Source organism: Lepidothrix coronata, unplaced genomic scaffold (genome assembly GCF_001604755.1).
Source record: "Lepidothrix coronata isolate B3197 unplaced genomic scaffold, Lepidothrix_coronata-1.0 Scaffold24, whole genome shotgun sequence".
NCBI lineage: Eukaryota > Metazoa > Chordata > Aves > Passeriformes > Pipridae > Lepidothrix > Lepidothrix coronata.
Window position 1 is genome coordinate 6,319,976 of NW_016690204.1, and position 14,003 is coordinate 6,333,978.

Consider the following 14,003-nt stretch of genomic DNA (forward strand, 5'->3'; position numbering starts at 1 on the left):
AACATGTGAAGTAATGTGGTGTATAATTACTCTCTTTAACTCTGTCAGGAAAAGTACTTATTGTCCAGGGGTTTGTGGAATGAACTGATCTAATTGCCATCTCTGCTCCATTAACTGCTGCAAGCTCAGAGCAGGGACTTAGTTTGTGCTCTGTCTTTTGATTCACTGTCCTGATAATACACATAGTGCCACGATGGGAAGGTTTTGTGGGACTCCTGTGCCATGTGCTCTTTTAGAAACTCTGGGAATTCTCATCCATGGGCAGACTTAAGCTCTCACGTGTTCACTGTGAGCCGTCACACTGTCAGTCACCACAGAAGGAATCTTGAACCGTGATCCTTGGATTAGTGGAAGAGGATTTGCAGGTGCTCCCTGGCTGGCTATTTAGTGACTGTTATGGTACTACACGTGACCAGCCAATTATGACTGTAGGAGGTGTAGCTGTGAATCAACTTTTCCTGAAGTGGTTTCAGTCTGAGCAATTTCTGTTCTGGATTTGAAAATGAGTATTGATTTATGAGGGGAAAAAAACCACCATCGAGAGAGATATCTTTTTTTACTTAGTTTTTTTATTTATGAAAAACCAATTTTGCCCCCGTCTCCTGCCACGTCTTCTCTTTTTCCTCCTCTTTCCTTTGCTGTCTGGTGTTCTATGTAGTGTGATAATGGCTTTGGTAATGTGATATAGGCTTTGTCACACTGCTGATTTTGGGGGTGAGGGAAGGTAATGTGGTGTATCAAGTTTGTTAAAGCTGTGAACTTCTGAGAGCTGTTTGCCTCTGGGTGTCCTTGTGCTGTACTCAACACAGTAAAATGTTGTGTGATGATTAAGTAATATCAAGATCAGCAAGCACACGTTTTTTACCATCACAGCATAAAGCATTTTACCGTATCACCTCCTCTGAAACAGCCCCTGCTCCCTGCATGGCTTGTGGGGATGGACTGTGTCTTGCAGCAGGTCCTGTGAAGCTCTGCCCAACTCAGTGGCAGCTCAACTGTTTGAGGAAGGTTCCCCAAACAAAATTTGGCAATTTTTAAGTAAACTGTAAATATGGTCAAAGTTAACCCCCTTTCCCCTTTTTTTTGTGGGACAGAAGGAATGATGATGTAACAACTTATTATGGGGGGGAATAAAGCGCTTAACCTTGATGAGTAAAATTCTCAGACTTAGAATACAAGCCTTTCAGATTTTATTTAGCTTCCTGTCACCTGTGTGATACAGACATACCCTTTTTTTAAACTCTTGCCCTTTGTCATGGTAAAGCTGGAATTTGCCTCCTTTCCAATCAGTATTTCTATGCTGGGGGGGGGGGGCCAGAGACCTGGTGATGAAGCTTTGCCAAGATGAATGAATATTCTTTGACAGTCCTGATATTAAACATCAAATTGATGTGACTGTAAAGGATCTCTGCTGACAAGAGAAGGGATCTGATTTCTCCAGTTAGATCTGTATGTGCCTCTTTCCACAATTACACTTCCCCATACCAGCTACTGCATATTTACCTGCTTCTTCTATTTCTCCTTCTTCCTGCTCATCACTCCTGTGACTTCAACATATTCCAGAGAAATTCACATAAGAAGCACTGTGGGACAAGTGTTACACAATTTCTAGTCCCATTTTAACATATGCATAAACACTCATAACTGGCTAGTTAGGGATTTGTTTCCTTTGTCACATATTCTGTTTAACAACTGCTTTTCTTGCTGCATCAGTATTAAAAGGAAAGTTTAGGATTTTAAAACTGTGCAATGATTAGACGTAGTGTGTGCATATGTGTGGGTCTACATTAAGTTACAGTCACTAAAGACAAAGTGTCGGGACAGCATTTACTTGTATTTATTTTTACTTTTAGGTACATGTATCATATTTTGACTAAAAACACAACAGTAACAGATCACAACCGAAACCTGCTGGTGGAGACAATTCGTTCCATAACGGAGATCCTCATCTGGGGGGACCAGAATGACAGCTCAGTGTTTGAGTGAGTACTTCCGAGCAGTTTGGACTCTGCTTCTGTTTTTAAAGAATGCTTAGTTGTACAGAGTTCTAGTTCAAAAAGTTAACTCTTCCAAGACTGTATATCCTGAATGTGTGTAGAAAACCCTGTCCTGTAGCAGGATCATATTCATATTATACAAGAATTTGTTTATTTTAAAAAACGTTCAAAGTCCAGAGCCACTTTCGTGTACTGGTTTTGTTTGACTCTCCATTCTTTTGATATAAATACAAACTAACTGATTTTAGTGCCCAGATTTACTTAATACATCTATTACTATCATATTACTTCAATTTGTTCACTTCAGTTTACCTAAGATATCACAAATAAATGTCTTATTCTAGCTATGATATTTAGAGGTTTAGTCAGGTGTTGTTTTAATCCTTATAAAATAGGGTGATAGAAAAATGAACTTCAAAACAAATACAGTTGCAAATCTGGCAGTATTTAGTACCTTTGCTTCAAAACACTTGCTCTTTTACAAAGGCAATTTGTGATTGAGATAAGAAAAGCTGAAGTGTTTGGTGGTTTTCATTACCTATCTAGGGAGTGGTTGGTTTTCTTGTTACAAGATTATTTCATCATGAATTGGTTATGATGTGGGCCAAGAAAATTATTCTGATTAGTCATATCTATACTGTAATTCTGTCACATTCCTCACTGTCTTCTCTGCTTGGGAGAATTTTAGGAATGAGGAGTTTTTTCTGAAAGCAATTTTCATAGATGTGTATTTGTGATATCCTGGTAGGAAAGAGTCCCCATTGTTCTCTTATATTGCATTTCTGGTTTAAAAACACTGCAAGTGTTCACTTCTGTTTGAATCGTATAATAAACCATGAAATGCCTATCTGGGTGTGGGAAAAAATAATTAAAGTGGATCAAAAATAAGGTCTGCAGTGTTGAAAAGAAAAAGTGTGTTAGCTTAAAAGGGGCATGTGAACAAAATGTAACCTTCATTTAGAGGCCTTCTCCTTCCAAATTATGATTGTAAGGCAGGGAAGTTGCCTGATAAGTTGAGTATACTAAAATACAGTAAAAAAGGCCCTGATTTCAAATTTGAAATTCTTCAAATTTGCATAATTTGAATTTTTAAGCTGCCTTGTTTAATACTTAAAGTTTTTGAAAGATGTTCTTTTATTATACAGATATAACTTCACAAAATAATTCTTTCATAAGAAATGCAAAACATGCTGTTTGTTAAACTTGCCTTGAATCATCCCTGACCCTGGCCAAATTATGTCATTATGTTCCTTTATTTACAGCATGTGACTTAATGACATCTCTCTTTTATTTCAGCTTTTTCTTGGAGAAGAATATGTTTGTCTTCTTCTTGAACATCTTGCGCCAGAAGTCTGGTCGTTACGTGTGTGTGCAGCTGCTGCAGACTCTCAACATCCTTTTTGAGAACATCAGTCATGAAACATCACTGTGTAAGGGCACAACTTCTAAACTGTTTAGAATTGAGTGCTCAAGATTTGATTGAATCCCCTTTCATTCAATAAAATTTAGTATTAGTAGCCTTTTGCAGAACTATATATATTACTAACAATATTTTTAATTGAACGTTACCAACACAGAGTGTAAATTCACTCCAAAATCCCTTTTAATATAAATTTTCAGTAGTACAGAAGTAGTTGTTTGGTACTGCTGAAGCACTCAGTGTATTTCAAGGGGTTCTTTAAGTCAGTTGTGATCTGAAATGTTCACTTGCTGCTGCAGATCATGTGGTGGAGCTGTGCTGTATAATTTGTACTGGCACTGTTCTGACATCAGTGGTGCTGGCATTCAGCCATGGGCATTTGCTTCAAGGTTTTTGGAAAAATATGAAGAGGATGGAGAATTAATAATAGTTAGTTTCATGTACTCCACAACTGTCATGAGGAGAAAGTTGTATTCAAGCCTCGGAGAGTTAGGATTTGGGGAGGAAAAGAGAGTTGTTAGCTGCAGAGCCTACATGAATTGAGGAAGGTGAAGTATATTCTGAGTTGCCTTGTTCTTAGGAGCAAAGACCTTTGTAGGGAACAAACAAAGCAACAATTCCTTTATATTACTGCTTGAAGCCATCACATGAGTTGTTTGGCTAAAAATTGGTATCTTCAAGTATCAGGTAGTTTGTTGCTAGCTGGTATCTTAAATACAGCCTGTTACCATAATGATCTTTTTCTGTTAACCTATCTCTTATTTTTCAGATTACCTGCTCTCTAATAACTATGTAAATTCTATTATTGTTCACAAATTTGACTTTTCTGATGAGGAGATCATGGCATATTACATATCGTTTTTGAAAACTCTTTCCCTGAAGCTCAACAATCATACTGTACATTTCTTTTATAACGAGGTAAGTGAAGAAAGTTGCAGTATAATGATAAGTGGGCTTGAATTAGAAATTGATGGCAGTGTGGCACATACTCTATTTAGTCTCTTGTCTCATAATGTCTTGCATTTACTTTTATAATGATAATACTAGTGATTTGAGGATTCATTTGTGGGGATCTCTGCAGAAGCATGATAAAGAAGATCTTTGTCCTCATACAACTATAATAAAATAAAAATCTGGAAGTTAGTGTTATGTTGAACCATTTCAGGACTTCTGAATTTTACTGCCCTGAGAATTTGACTTGTTTATGCTTTGTTTTCTTGTGCTTTTGTAAGCAGGGTCTTTTCTATAGCATCACTTGGTTCTAAGATATTTAGTCAAAGTCCAAAAAGCCTGAGTAATGAAAGGGCAAAGTTGAAATCGTTTTTTCCTTGCTCCACTCTGCTTTTTGCCAGAAGAGGGCACAAAAGCACTGAGTATGTGCTCAGTTATGGTGGGAAGCTCTGATGCTTAAAGCAGTTTATTTTAATGCAGAGCTACAAAGCAGCTGACTGTGCATCATAAACTCACATTACTTAAGTAGAAGGTAAAAATACCATATTAATCCACAGGAAACGTTTTTCATACAGAATCCCAACAAATATCCTGTACATGTTTAATGAATAAATGCTTTCTCTCCCCTTGTTCCAGCACACTAATGACTTCGCTTTGTACACTGAAGCTATTAAATTTTTTAACCACCCCGAAAGCATGGTCAGGATTGCTGTTAGGACTATAACTTTAAATGTCTACAAAGGTATGCTTTTTATATATTAAAAGGGGCATGTGTGCAAATCTTGTTTGATTGTAGTTTAATTTTCAGTTATTTACATTTGAGGGTTTTCTGTTTTATGAGATTGAGAAGCTTAGCATTTTGACATGCTTCAGATACACATTTTGACTTTTATGAAACATTATCCCAAACCTACAGTATGTGCTTATAAATGGCATTATTTTCTCACCAGTGAAACTTGTTAAAAAAACCCCAAGATATCAAGCATACACAAGGAACTTTAGCTTCCCTTCCAACAGAGATCAGAATGGGACTGTATTTAAAAAGTAAACAAACAGAAACCAACCCCAAAACCAAAGTGTTTTAAGAATGCAAACAACTCTTTTCTGATTAAATGGAGCTTTATAGTGTATGAAACAGTAACCTACATCCCTTCCTTTTGAATTTGAAGTGCATTAGAATCTGACTGTAGAACTCCTGGGTGCTGCAGTCACCCCAGTCTAAAGAAGAGCCAGACCATTCCCAGAGGTGCTCAGTGAAGGCCAGGAGGACAGTTGCAAATTCCTGTGCTGGGCATTCCAGTAGGACATAAGGAAAAAACCTGAAACTTCACTGTTAAGCACTGCAGCAGATTTTCCGGAGAAAATGAGGCATCCATATTGTTTGAGATCTTGAAAACTCAACAAGGCCCTTAGCAACCTGGTTGAAGTTAGAGCATCTTTGAGAATGGGTTTAGACTAGACAATGTCCCAAAGTCACTTCCCCCAAGTTTTTCTTGGGGTATATATAAAGTTTTTAATTAGCTGAAAATATCACAGTGATCTCTGTAGAAAAATGGTTGTTTATTCAAAACCTCTACCTCTGAAATCAGCATGCTGTAGGGTAGTATTATGCAGTATGTTCATGTGGGACTTCTTGTTCTTTAATGCATTTTAAGTTAAATTACATGTTGAATTTACACAACTTTCTGTCCTTTAAATAATGGTTTGATGACAGTCTTTACAGAAGAGTGTAAGATCTTTTTTAAAGCAATGAGCAATTTGCTTTGTAAATGACTGAGTAGTTTGTATAGCAGGGTCTTCTTGCAAAGGGACAAAATATTTTTCTTTTGTATGTTGAGAAACAGGTACTTGGTACTTGGTCTTCTACTTCAAGGAATTGTAAATGCAAATGTGAGCTCACAAAAAGAAAAAATTATAGGCTTCATATCCTATTTGTGATATAGTTATGTACCTAAGTATTTTTATGGAAAAATTGTCTAGAATTTTCATTGAATGTTGTTGTAGTGATATAAAGGTTAGAGTTGAAAAAGCACAGCTCAGATGTTCAGGTTTGATAATTCTCTGACTATCCGTTTGCATATATTCTGCTCTAACACCTACCCTGTATCCTTTAGTTTAGATGCTTTGTGCTTTAGCTTTTTTAACCCTTTTAGAGGATGTCACTATCCCAGTTCCTAATCCTGTTAACTGTTGTCTGTTTCTTTTGCCCTTCCTTCACTGATGATTCCTGTGTTCCTTAATGCAGTGTCATGTAAGTCTAACTAGCTTGACTCTCAGCATTACTGCTTTATTCTTGTGCTTTTTTCTCTTCTTTTTAATAAATAATGTGCTAAAAGAACCTCTCTGAATTCCACTAGATTTGTTTATCTTCAGACATAAGTAAATATATCAATATTAGGCTCATTCAAGCAAGCTAAGAACTGATATGACATTTGTATAGATTCCATTTCACGCATAAGATCGTGTCAGGTATATTCTCATGTGGAAAGCCAGCATGTCATCAAAATTCAGAAGATACTTTGTTAATTTTCTTAATTAACAATAAAAAATACTGGCAACTCATGATTCTTTTTAATGATTTCAGTGGACAACCAGCCTATGCTGCATTACATTCGAGATAAAACTGCAGTTCCTTATTTCTCCAACCTCGTCTGGTTTATTGGCAGCCACGTGATAGAACTGGATAACTGTGTGCAGACTGATGAAGAGTAAGCTTTTACAAATGCTGGGTGTTGAATGGAAATGTCTTTCCCAGATGCTAAAGCTCTCCTTATTTTGTCTGTAGTAGTCCAGTTTTTGAATATGTTCCCTTGTAGACTGTTCAGGCTTTTCATTCTTCAAAGCTTTTAGTGATTCTGTAAGTTAACAGCTAGTGCTGTGTGCCTAATCTGTGCTAATATCCTTACAAGTAAATTAGTGTTTGGCAACATGCTTTTTCTTCTTCATCTCTCTTTAATTCTGCTAAATTTAGTAGCTATCCAGAAGGCAAAAAAGGTATTTTGTGCCTCTCAGTCTTATAATCTTTGTCTTTTTAATGTTCCTTTTCTATGTATCATCTCAGAAAAAGATCTTTCTTAAAAGATTCTAGGAAAAAAGTTTAAACTGGAAAGATGAACTTTATCAGACCTGACATAGCTGTGTAATATTCCACTATCAACTACAGAAATATTTTGTGATTCAGGTTATTCTGGGTTTGCCTTGCCACCCCCACCTTGGAGTGGGTGTCTGTTGCTTGCTTTCTTAAAGTGAAGAGGTAGATGTTAAATACAACACAGAATTCTTCTTTCAGTTTTGGGAACAAATCTTACCATTTTTTGTGGTTGGCTTGTGAAAAGCCTCTGTCAGTGAAGAAAAACTTGATATGTGCATCCTAAAGCACAAATAAGCCTGAACTCTGCTTGCTGCTTGCATTAGTTGACTGTACTGAAACATCTTCTCCAGGCAGTCTGTCTGCACAAGGTGATCTGTGGCAGGGATGCACATTAATTTTTTTTTTACCTAGGTTTTTATGACTTTCACAATTGCTAATGTACGATTCTTTCTTTCTTCTCTCTTTCAGGCACAGAAATAGAGGCAAACTGAGTGACCTGGTAGCAGAACATCTTGATCATCTGCATTACCTTAATGATATCCTCATCATTAATTGTGAATTTTTAAACGATGTGCTGACAGACCACCTACTTAATAGACTCTTTCTTCCCCTCTACGTGTATTCATTAGTAAATCAAGATAAGGTAAGCTAATATCTGCAAACAGTTAATCCTCAAAGCTATTTCTTGCTTTCAGCATAGTGATTTGTTCAGGATGTGTCTGCTGTAGTAGGGTTAATACTGTTGCTGCCTGTGTTTGTGTGTTTTACATGAAACAGCTTCAGTAAGGTGACTGTCAGGGAAATACCCTGAAAATAAATTTAAGAGCACAATAGATTCAATGTTATTCACCAAAGAAGTACTGCTTTGAATGATGTGGTGGTTAAAAGCTGCCAGTAGTGCAGACAAGAACAACTGTGAATTCAGAACAGGGTTTAAATTTCTCTGACACTGGGAGACGTGTGATTTCCTTTTCTGATAAGGTAACTTGTCTTCTGGCAAAAGCAGGTTATAATACCTTTTCACAGTATACATGCAAATTTTCCATGATGTTAAAGTCTGTACCACATGGAAAATACAAACTTTTGATTTTGATACTGGATCCTTCAATTTGCAGAGAAGCTGTGCTGGAATGTGATACAACTGAATTTATTTTTAAGACACAACCTTTAAATTTGGTGGAGAGCTACTTTTTAATGAAATAGAAACTGTTCTTTTAAAACCTGAACAAGTTTCTGCATTCGGTTGTCTTTTAAAAAAATTAAATAATTCACTGTTCGGTTCATTTCTGGTTTTTCTTTTTTCTTTTTTTTTTTTTTTCCCCCCTCCTCTCTTCTTGTACTGTAGTGGTGTTTTTTTAAGATCACAATGCTTTGGAATTTCAGCATGCTTTCATTAGATCAGGTTTCTTGCAAGTTACTAAATTCAGTATGTTGCATGTGCACTGAAGATTGAATTAGCAATCGGCCTCTTGTCTTGCCATTGATAAGACCATTGAAATAGAGTGCAGGAGCTTGCCTGACTTTTACTTTCATTTCAGCTACTTTGACTCATTCCATGTACAAAAATCTGCTTGTCCTCCTATTTTCAGGCAGGTGTCTGTTATCATGAGGCTGGAGATATTTGCAGTCATAAAACTGGGCTGCTCCTACCTTCTGATGAATTTGTTTGGTGATTTTTCTAAAGTATCACTGATTTATTTTTAGAAACATTTTCAATACTACTGGTCTATAAACTCAGTGTTATTGTGCTGAAGTTAACACTTCAAGTATTTTTGCCCAGTGTTATTTACTTGATTTAAGAAGTGTCTGCCAAGAACATGTTTTTATGATATGGGTAATGTTTCACTGTTTCGGAATAGCTGATTTTTAAAGCAGATTTTAATGAATGTTAACTGAGAAGTACTTTTTGAAAGAATAGTAGCGTAGTGGAAACCAATGTACTTCTCATGCTCACCTCTTAAATTGGAGTTACTGAAGTGACCATGAAAGACAGTAATTAATAGCAATTTTTTAAACAATTGCAGTAAGGGATGTGCTTGTTCAGGGAGTCTCCATTTGAAAGAGTTCACAAGCAGTGAATGTTAAAAGAACAATGCTTTCTGAATATTTTGTAGCAGAATGTGGAATAATACAATATTAAACATTTTAAATGAATTATTAAACGGTGTAAATGGCTTTAACTTTGTATAAATAAATCAGCATTTTTCCTAACCTTTTCCCATAGGGTGGAGAGCGTCCAAAAATAAGTCTCCAAGTTTCTCTCTATCTTCTGTCTCAAGTAAGTGTTTTAAGTATTTGTTGTGTATCAGAATAAGTTTTTCAGTACTGTTATGATTTATGAATTACTGTATTTTTGGCAAAGCCATTAAAGACAATTTGGCTTTGGCAGAAGAAGTTTTTAACCTTTCAGCTTCTATTAAAAAAAAAAAGCAAAATCTTTTGTGTTTTTATGGGCAGACAAAATAGGTTCTTATTTGAGTTACTATCATTCCTTTGAGGCTCCCATAGCACAGGGTAACCTCTAGAGCATTCCATGACTATGGATTGTCACCACCTGACAAATGATGCATAACAGTTGTGCAGCATGTTGGGACAGAACTTGGTACAATGGCAGGTGAAATTTAGATAGATGCTTTATTGCATTTTGAATTTGCCTAAGCTGTAGCAGATTTCAGGTCTGAATTTTCCTCTTTGAAAACTCAACCCCAAAAATCACCAGTACCAAAATCTCACTTTCTCACAATTTGAATTTCCTTATGCCTGTAGCTTAAATCTGTAACTAAGTACTTGTTATTTCTTATTCTTACCAGTCCCACCTCCTTTTCTTTCTGGAACTTATTTTCAAATTAAGAGTTTTACAGTGGATCTTTTTACTGTACAGAAAATTAATCTTTTCTCTCTGTAGGCTTCAGTGCATTGCTGTGAGACTGGTTTTCTTAAATTACACTCCCTGAAAATAATTCTGACTTGTATTTATAGAATTTATATTTCTTTTTCTTTGAACTTAAAAGTTTTTCAGTAGTCCTTTTATTATTGTCTGGCCCATAATTTCATCTTTTTTTTTCAGAGCTTTACTAAAAGTGTGATTTTTTTTGTTTGTTTGTTTGTTTTTATTTTATTTTATTTTTTTTCAGGATAATATAATTTGATGCTCCTTAATTTAAATCTAAAAAATTGTGGTGATATGGGAGTTATTTACGACAGACAAAACTGTGGGAGCAACAGCTTCTTGTAACTAAAGGGATCTGCACTGTAGGGTTGTATGAGTTGACCTTTTTTAACCTTTTTGATTTCAGTGGAAGCATTGACTGGGTATCACTTCAAGATTTGTGTCTATGTTCTTCATTCTTTTTAAAAAAGAAAATGGAACTAGTCATAAAGAATTGAGAACAAGTTCTGTGTATCAGAATGGGATGTGATATAGAAAATCAAGCTGCTGTTTCTGCAACTGGCAGAAATGCATCTTTTTCCACCTTTTTTAACCCAGAGTCTGTCTTTGATGGAGTGGGATCTGAAAAGCTGTGCACTGAGCATCTGACAAACCTTGCAAACTATTTCTGTTACTGACACCGGGGATACACTTTAAGCACCACTGATATATTAGAGACAAGTGCTTGAGAGACTCATGCTGGCAAATGAAAATCCACTGCTGGGACTTTTCCTCCCCTGTTCCCGAAGTGAACATGTGATGTACTTGCACCAAAACAGGCCTGTGTACAGTCGAGCAACACTTTGTGGACTGGCAGAAGCTCAAGTGATTTGGAGGTTCTTCAAAGCATTTTGGAAGTGTGATGAGACTTTCCAAAGTTTACATGGGTCAGCACCACATGCTAATAATCCTTTTGAAGGTCTGGAATGGTGCTGGCTTTAATGAGAAAACCTGTGGAGAACGTTGAGCTAAATATTGTCAAAACAATGATTAGATTTAATGACTTTGAAATTATTTGGGAATTTTGCAGCTGTTTAGGGATCCAGCTTTGATTCTCCTGTGAAGAGAAGGGATATAAGCTGGCAGAAGGTTATTGTGGCTGGACCTGAGCTGGTTCTGTCCAGAAGCCAGTTGTTTGCTGGCCCACGCTTTTGTAAGCCTTGGCTCAAAACAGAGGAGTTGGTGTAAACAGAGAGCTCTGTTAAAGCACCAAAGTTTCTGGAGAAGTTCTTTAATGTTCCCGGCAGTATGGCCCTTACTCCTGCCTTGTGGAACCACTTTGTCACTAGACCTTAATTTGTTGCAATTTCAGAGCCAGAAAAGCTACTTCTAATCCAGTTCAGCCAATTGCACGGCATTTACCCATGAATCACTGCACAGCAATTGTGGGCACAGCACAGAACTTCCTGGAATCCACCCAGTTGTTGACATGGAAGATCCATGGATGCTGTGCACCATAATCAGTTTGTGTTGTTTCTAAAAAAGAAAACAATTTCTGGAGCAGTTTTGAGTTCCTTGCTGGAGTATCACGCAGCTTTCATCTCAAAGCTGATAAGGAGAGAGAATTTACATGTCTCAAAAGGAGGGGAGAATATGAACAATTATTAAAACTAGGTGTCTTCAAAGGTAGAGAAAGTTCAAATAGCTGTAAAGAGGATTATGGTCTCCTGTGTTTTAAAGTAGATTTAATGAACAATCAGTGCTAGCAGTTATATTTACATATAAACCAAAGATAGCACTTAAGAAGGTCGAAGAAGTTTGTTCAGTGATTGAAATTGTGAAACTGTATGTATTCTGTAAATATGTCTGATATTTCTTTCCATTTTTCTTTTAATAGGTTTTTCTAATTATACATTATGCTCCTTTGGTGAACTCTTTGGCTGAGGTTATACTCAATGGTGACCTCTCGGTGTTTTCCTCTAAGGTTGAGCAAGATATACAGAAAAACTCAGTAAGTGGCCAATTGTCTTTCTTTGCCTTTAAAATATTACAATTAAAATCTTTGAAAAATGAAATCGGGTATTGGAAACTGGTAAGCCAAGGTGCGTGTGTTTAGAAGAGCAGCAATAGACTTCAGCTTTTGTTGTTGGATCATCATTTTGCTGGGACAGTTCTGTAATCCAGTCTTCTGTGCTTGGATGTAGAAGGAAATAAAGACTTTCCTCTGAACGTTCTAAGTGTTTTAGCAGTAAAGCTGATCACCTCTGAAAAAGTGCATCCGTGTGCATGTGAGAGCAGAGACCAGCCTCAGATAGGTGGGAGGGCTGTCACTTAGTCACTGCCCTTTTACTTTGCATTCAGTCCTGTGTAGATGTTGCTAGATGCTGTTGTTACTGGTTTTCTAAGTGTCATGTATATATTTTCCCTTTTGTTGTGAGTTTCACAGTTTGTGAAATGCTTATTTGTTACTTTTTAAAGGCCTGTTTTGGGGAGAGTAGTAAGAAGAGGGTATGACCTTTAAGAGGCCTCTGACTGTAGTTCTGTCTAAAAATTGAACGTGTCCCCTAATGACTGGCCAGCAGTTGCTGACCAAATGTTTAATTTATAACAAGCAGTAGATTGATTCTCATGCACGTTCTTTCCCAGCAGTGGCTGTAGCTGAAGGGGCAGATGCTTCAACTCTTCCATCACACAAGCCAACTTTTCCAAATTTCTTCCCTCTGTGCATTGGAAGCTGTGTGGGCAGATCTTATCCAGTAGCTTTTGGGTTCTGATATTTTGTTCTGTTAACCTTAATATTTAGAATGTATTTTAGAAAAAGCTATAGGAGAATGGTAGAGTTGACTGAATGCTAGAGTTGACTGAATGCTTTAAGATACAGCAATCCCTTACTTGTGTTGGGAAATGTCTGACCTTCTGCTGGCTGCACATTGAATGTTGTGTGTGACTTGTGCAGAAGCTGCTTTGTTACAAGGAAATTTGTGGCGAGAGGGTGGAGCACCACTTGTTACAGAAGTGAGATTTTTTTCTTTTCCTGTCATAGTTACTGTACAAAGTTACAAAATACCTATAGCATGCCGTGTGCTTGCACTAATGTCCGAAATATTGGGGCTTCCCTGTAAACTCCTGTTCATCTATTCTCTTATGTTTGTAATACTCTTTAGGTTGCTGCTTCTCACTGGACTTAAAGATGTGTCCTCACAGTATGTAAATGGGGAGTTCTGTCCCACCTGAACAGGTAGTAAATAGGAGAGCCTTGTCTTTCTGCAGTGGCCCCTTAGAGAAACTGCTGGAGGTGGAGCTTTGTTACAGAGAGTGCAGAGTGCTGGATGGGGAAAAAACTTCCATTTTAGTAAATTAAACTGTATTCTTCAATGAAACCATGGAGGGGAGAACCTGTACTGTGAGAAAGTCCACTGGTGGAGGTTGGTTATGTGCAGAAAGAGTGGGGTGATCTTCACCAGAGGAGATCCATGCCCTGCTTCCAGGGAGAGGAGCTGTCATGTGAACTGCTCTCTGTCAATGTGTATGAACAACTGCTGCATGTAGGGCTTGGTATTTTCTACTGATACACAGCTCAGTGCAGTGAGTCAGCTGTAGATATGGAGGCACAGTCAAGGTGAGGCAGTTTCTTGTTGCTTTGTGATGGGACAGAGCAGAAAGTTGATTTTTGAG

The 14,003-nt window shown here is 37.1% G+C and overlaps 1 protein-coding gene across 7 annotated transcripts in view; it reads left to right on the plus strand.

Annotated features, from left to right (window-relative positions):
• Positions 1-14,003, plus strand: part of CLEC16A (C-type lectin domain family 16 member A) — a 63,548-nt gene that overhangs the window by 3,506 nt on the left and 46,039 nt on the right. For 4 of the 7 annotated variants that reach the window (XM_017808939.1, XM_017808941.1, XM_017808943.1 and 1 more), the window contains exons 2-10: positions 1,854-1,982; positions 3,294-3,427; positions 4,187-4,335; positions 5,005-5,110; positions 6,614-6,619; positions 6,953-7,076; positions 7,928-8,102; positions 9,684-9,737; positions 12,226-12,339. In XM_017808939.1, coding sequence (XP_017664428.1) covers positions 1,854-1,982; positions 3,294-3,427; positions 4,187-4,335; positions 5,005-5,110; positions 6,614-6,619; positions 6,953-7,076; positions 7,928-8,102; positions 9,684-9,737; positions 12,226-12,339 — 991 coding nt within the window. Of the gene's footprint in view, positions 1-1,853; positions 1,983-3,293; positions 3,428-4,186; positions 4,336-5,004; positions 5,111-6,613; positions 6,620-6,952; positions 7,077-7,927; positions 8,103-9,683; positions 9,738-12,225; positions 12,340-14,003 lie in introns of those variants that run through there. The other 3 variants (XM_017808940.1, XM_017808942.1, XM_017808944.1) reach the window with 2 other exon arrangements.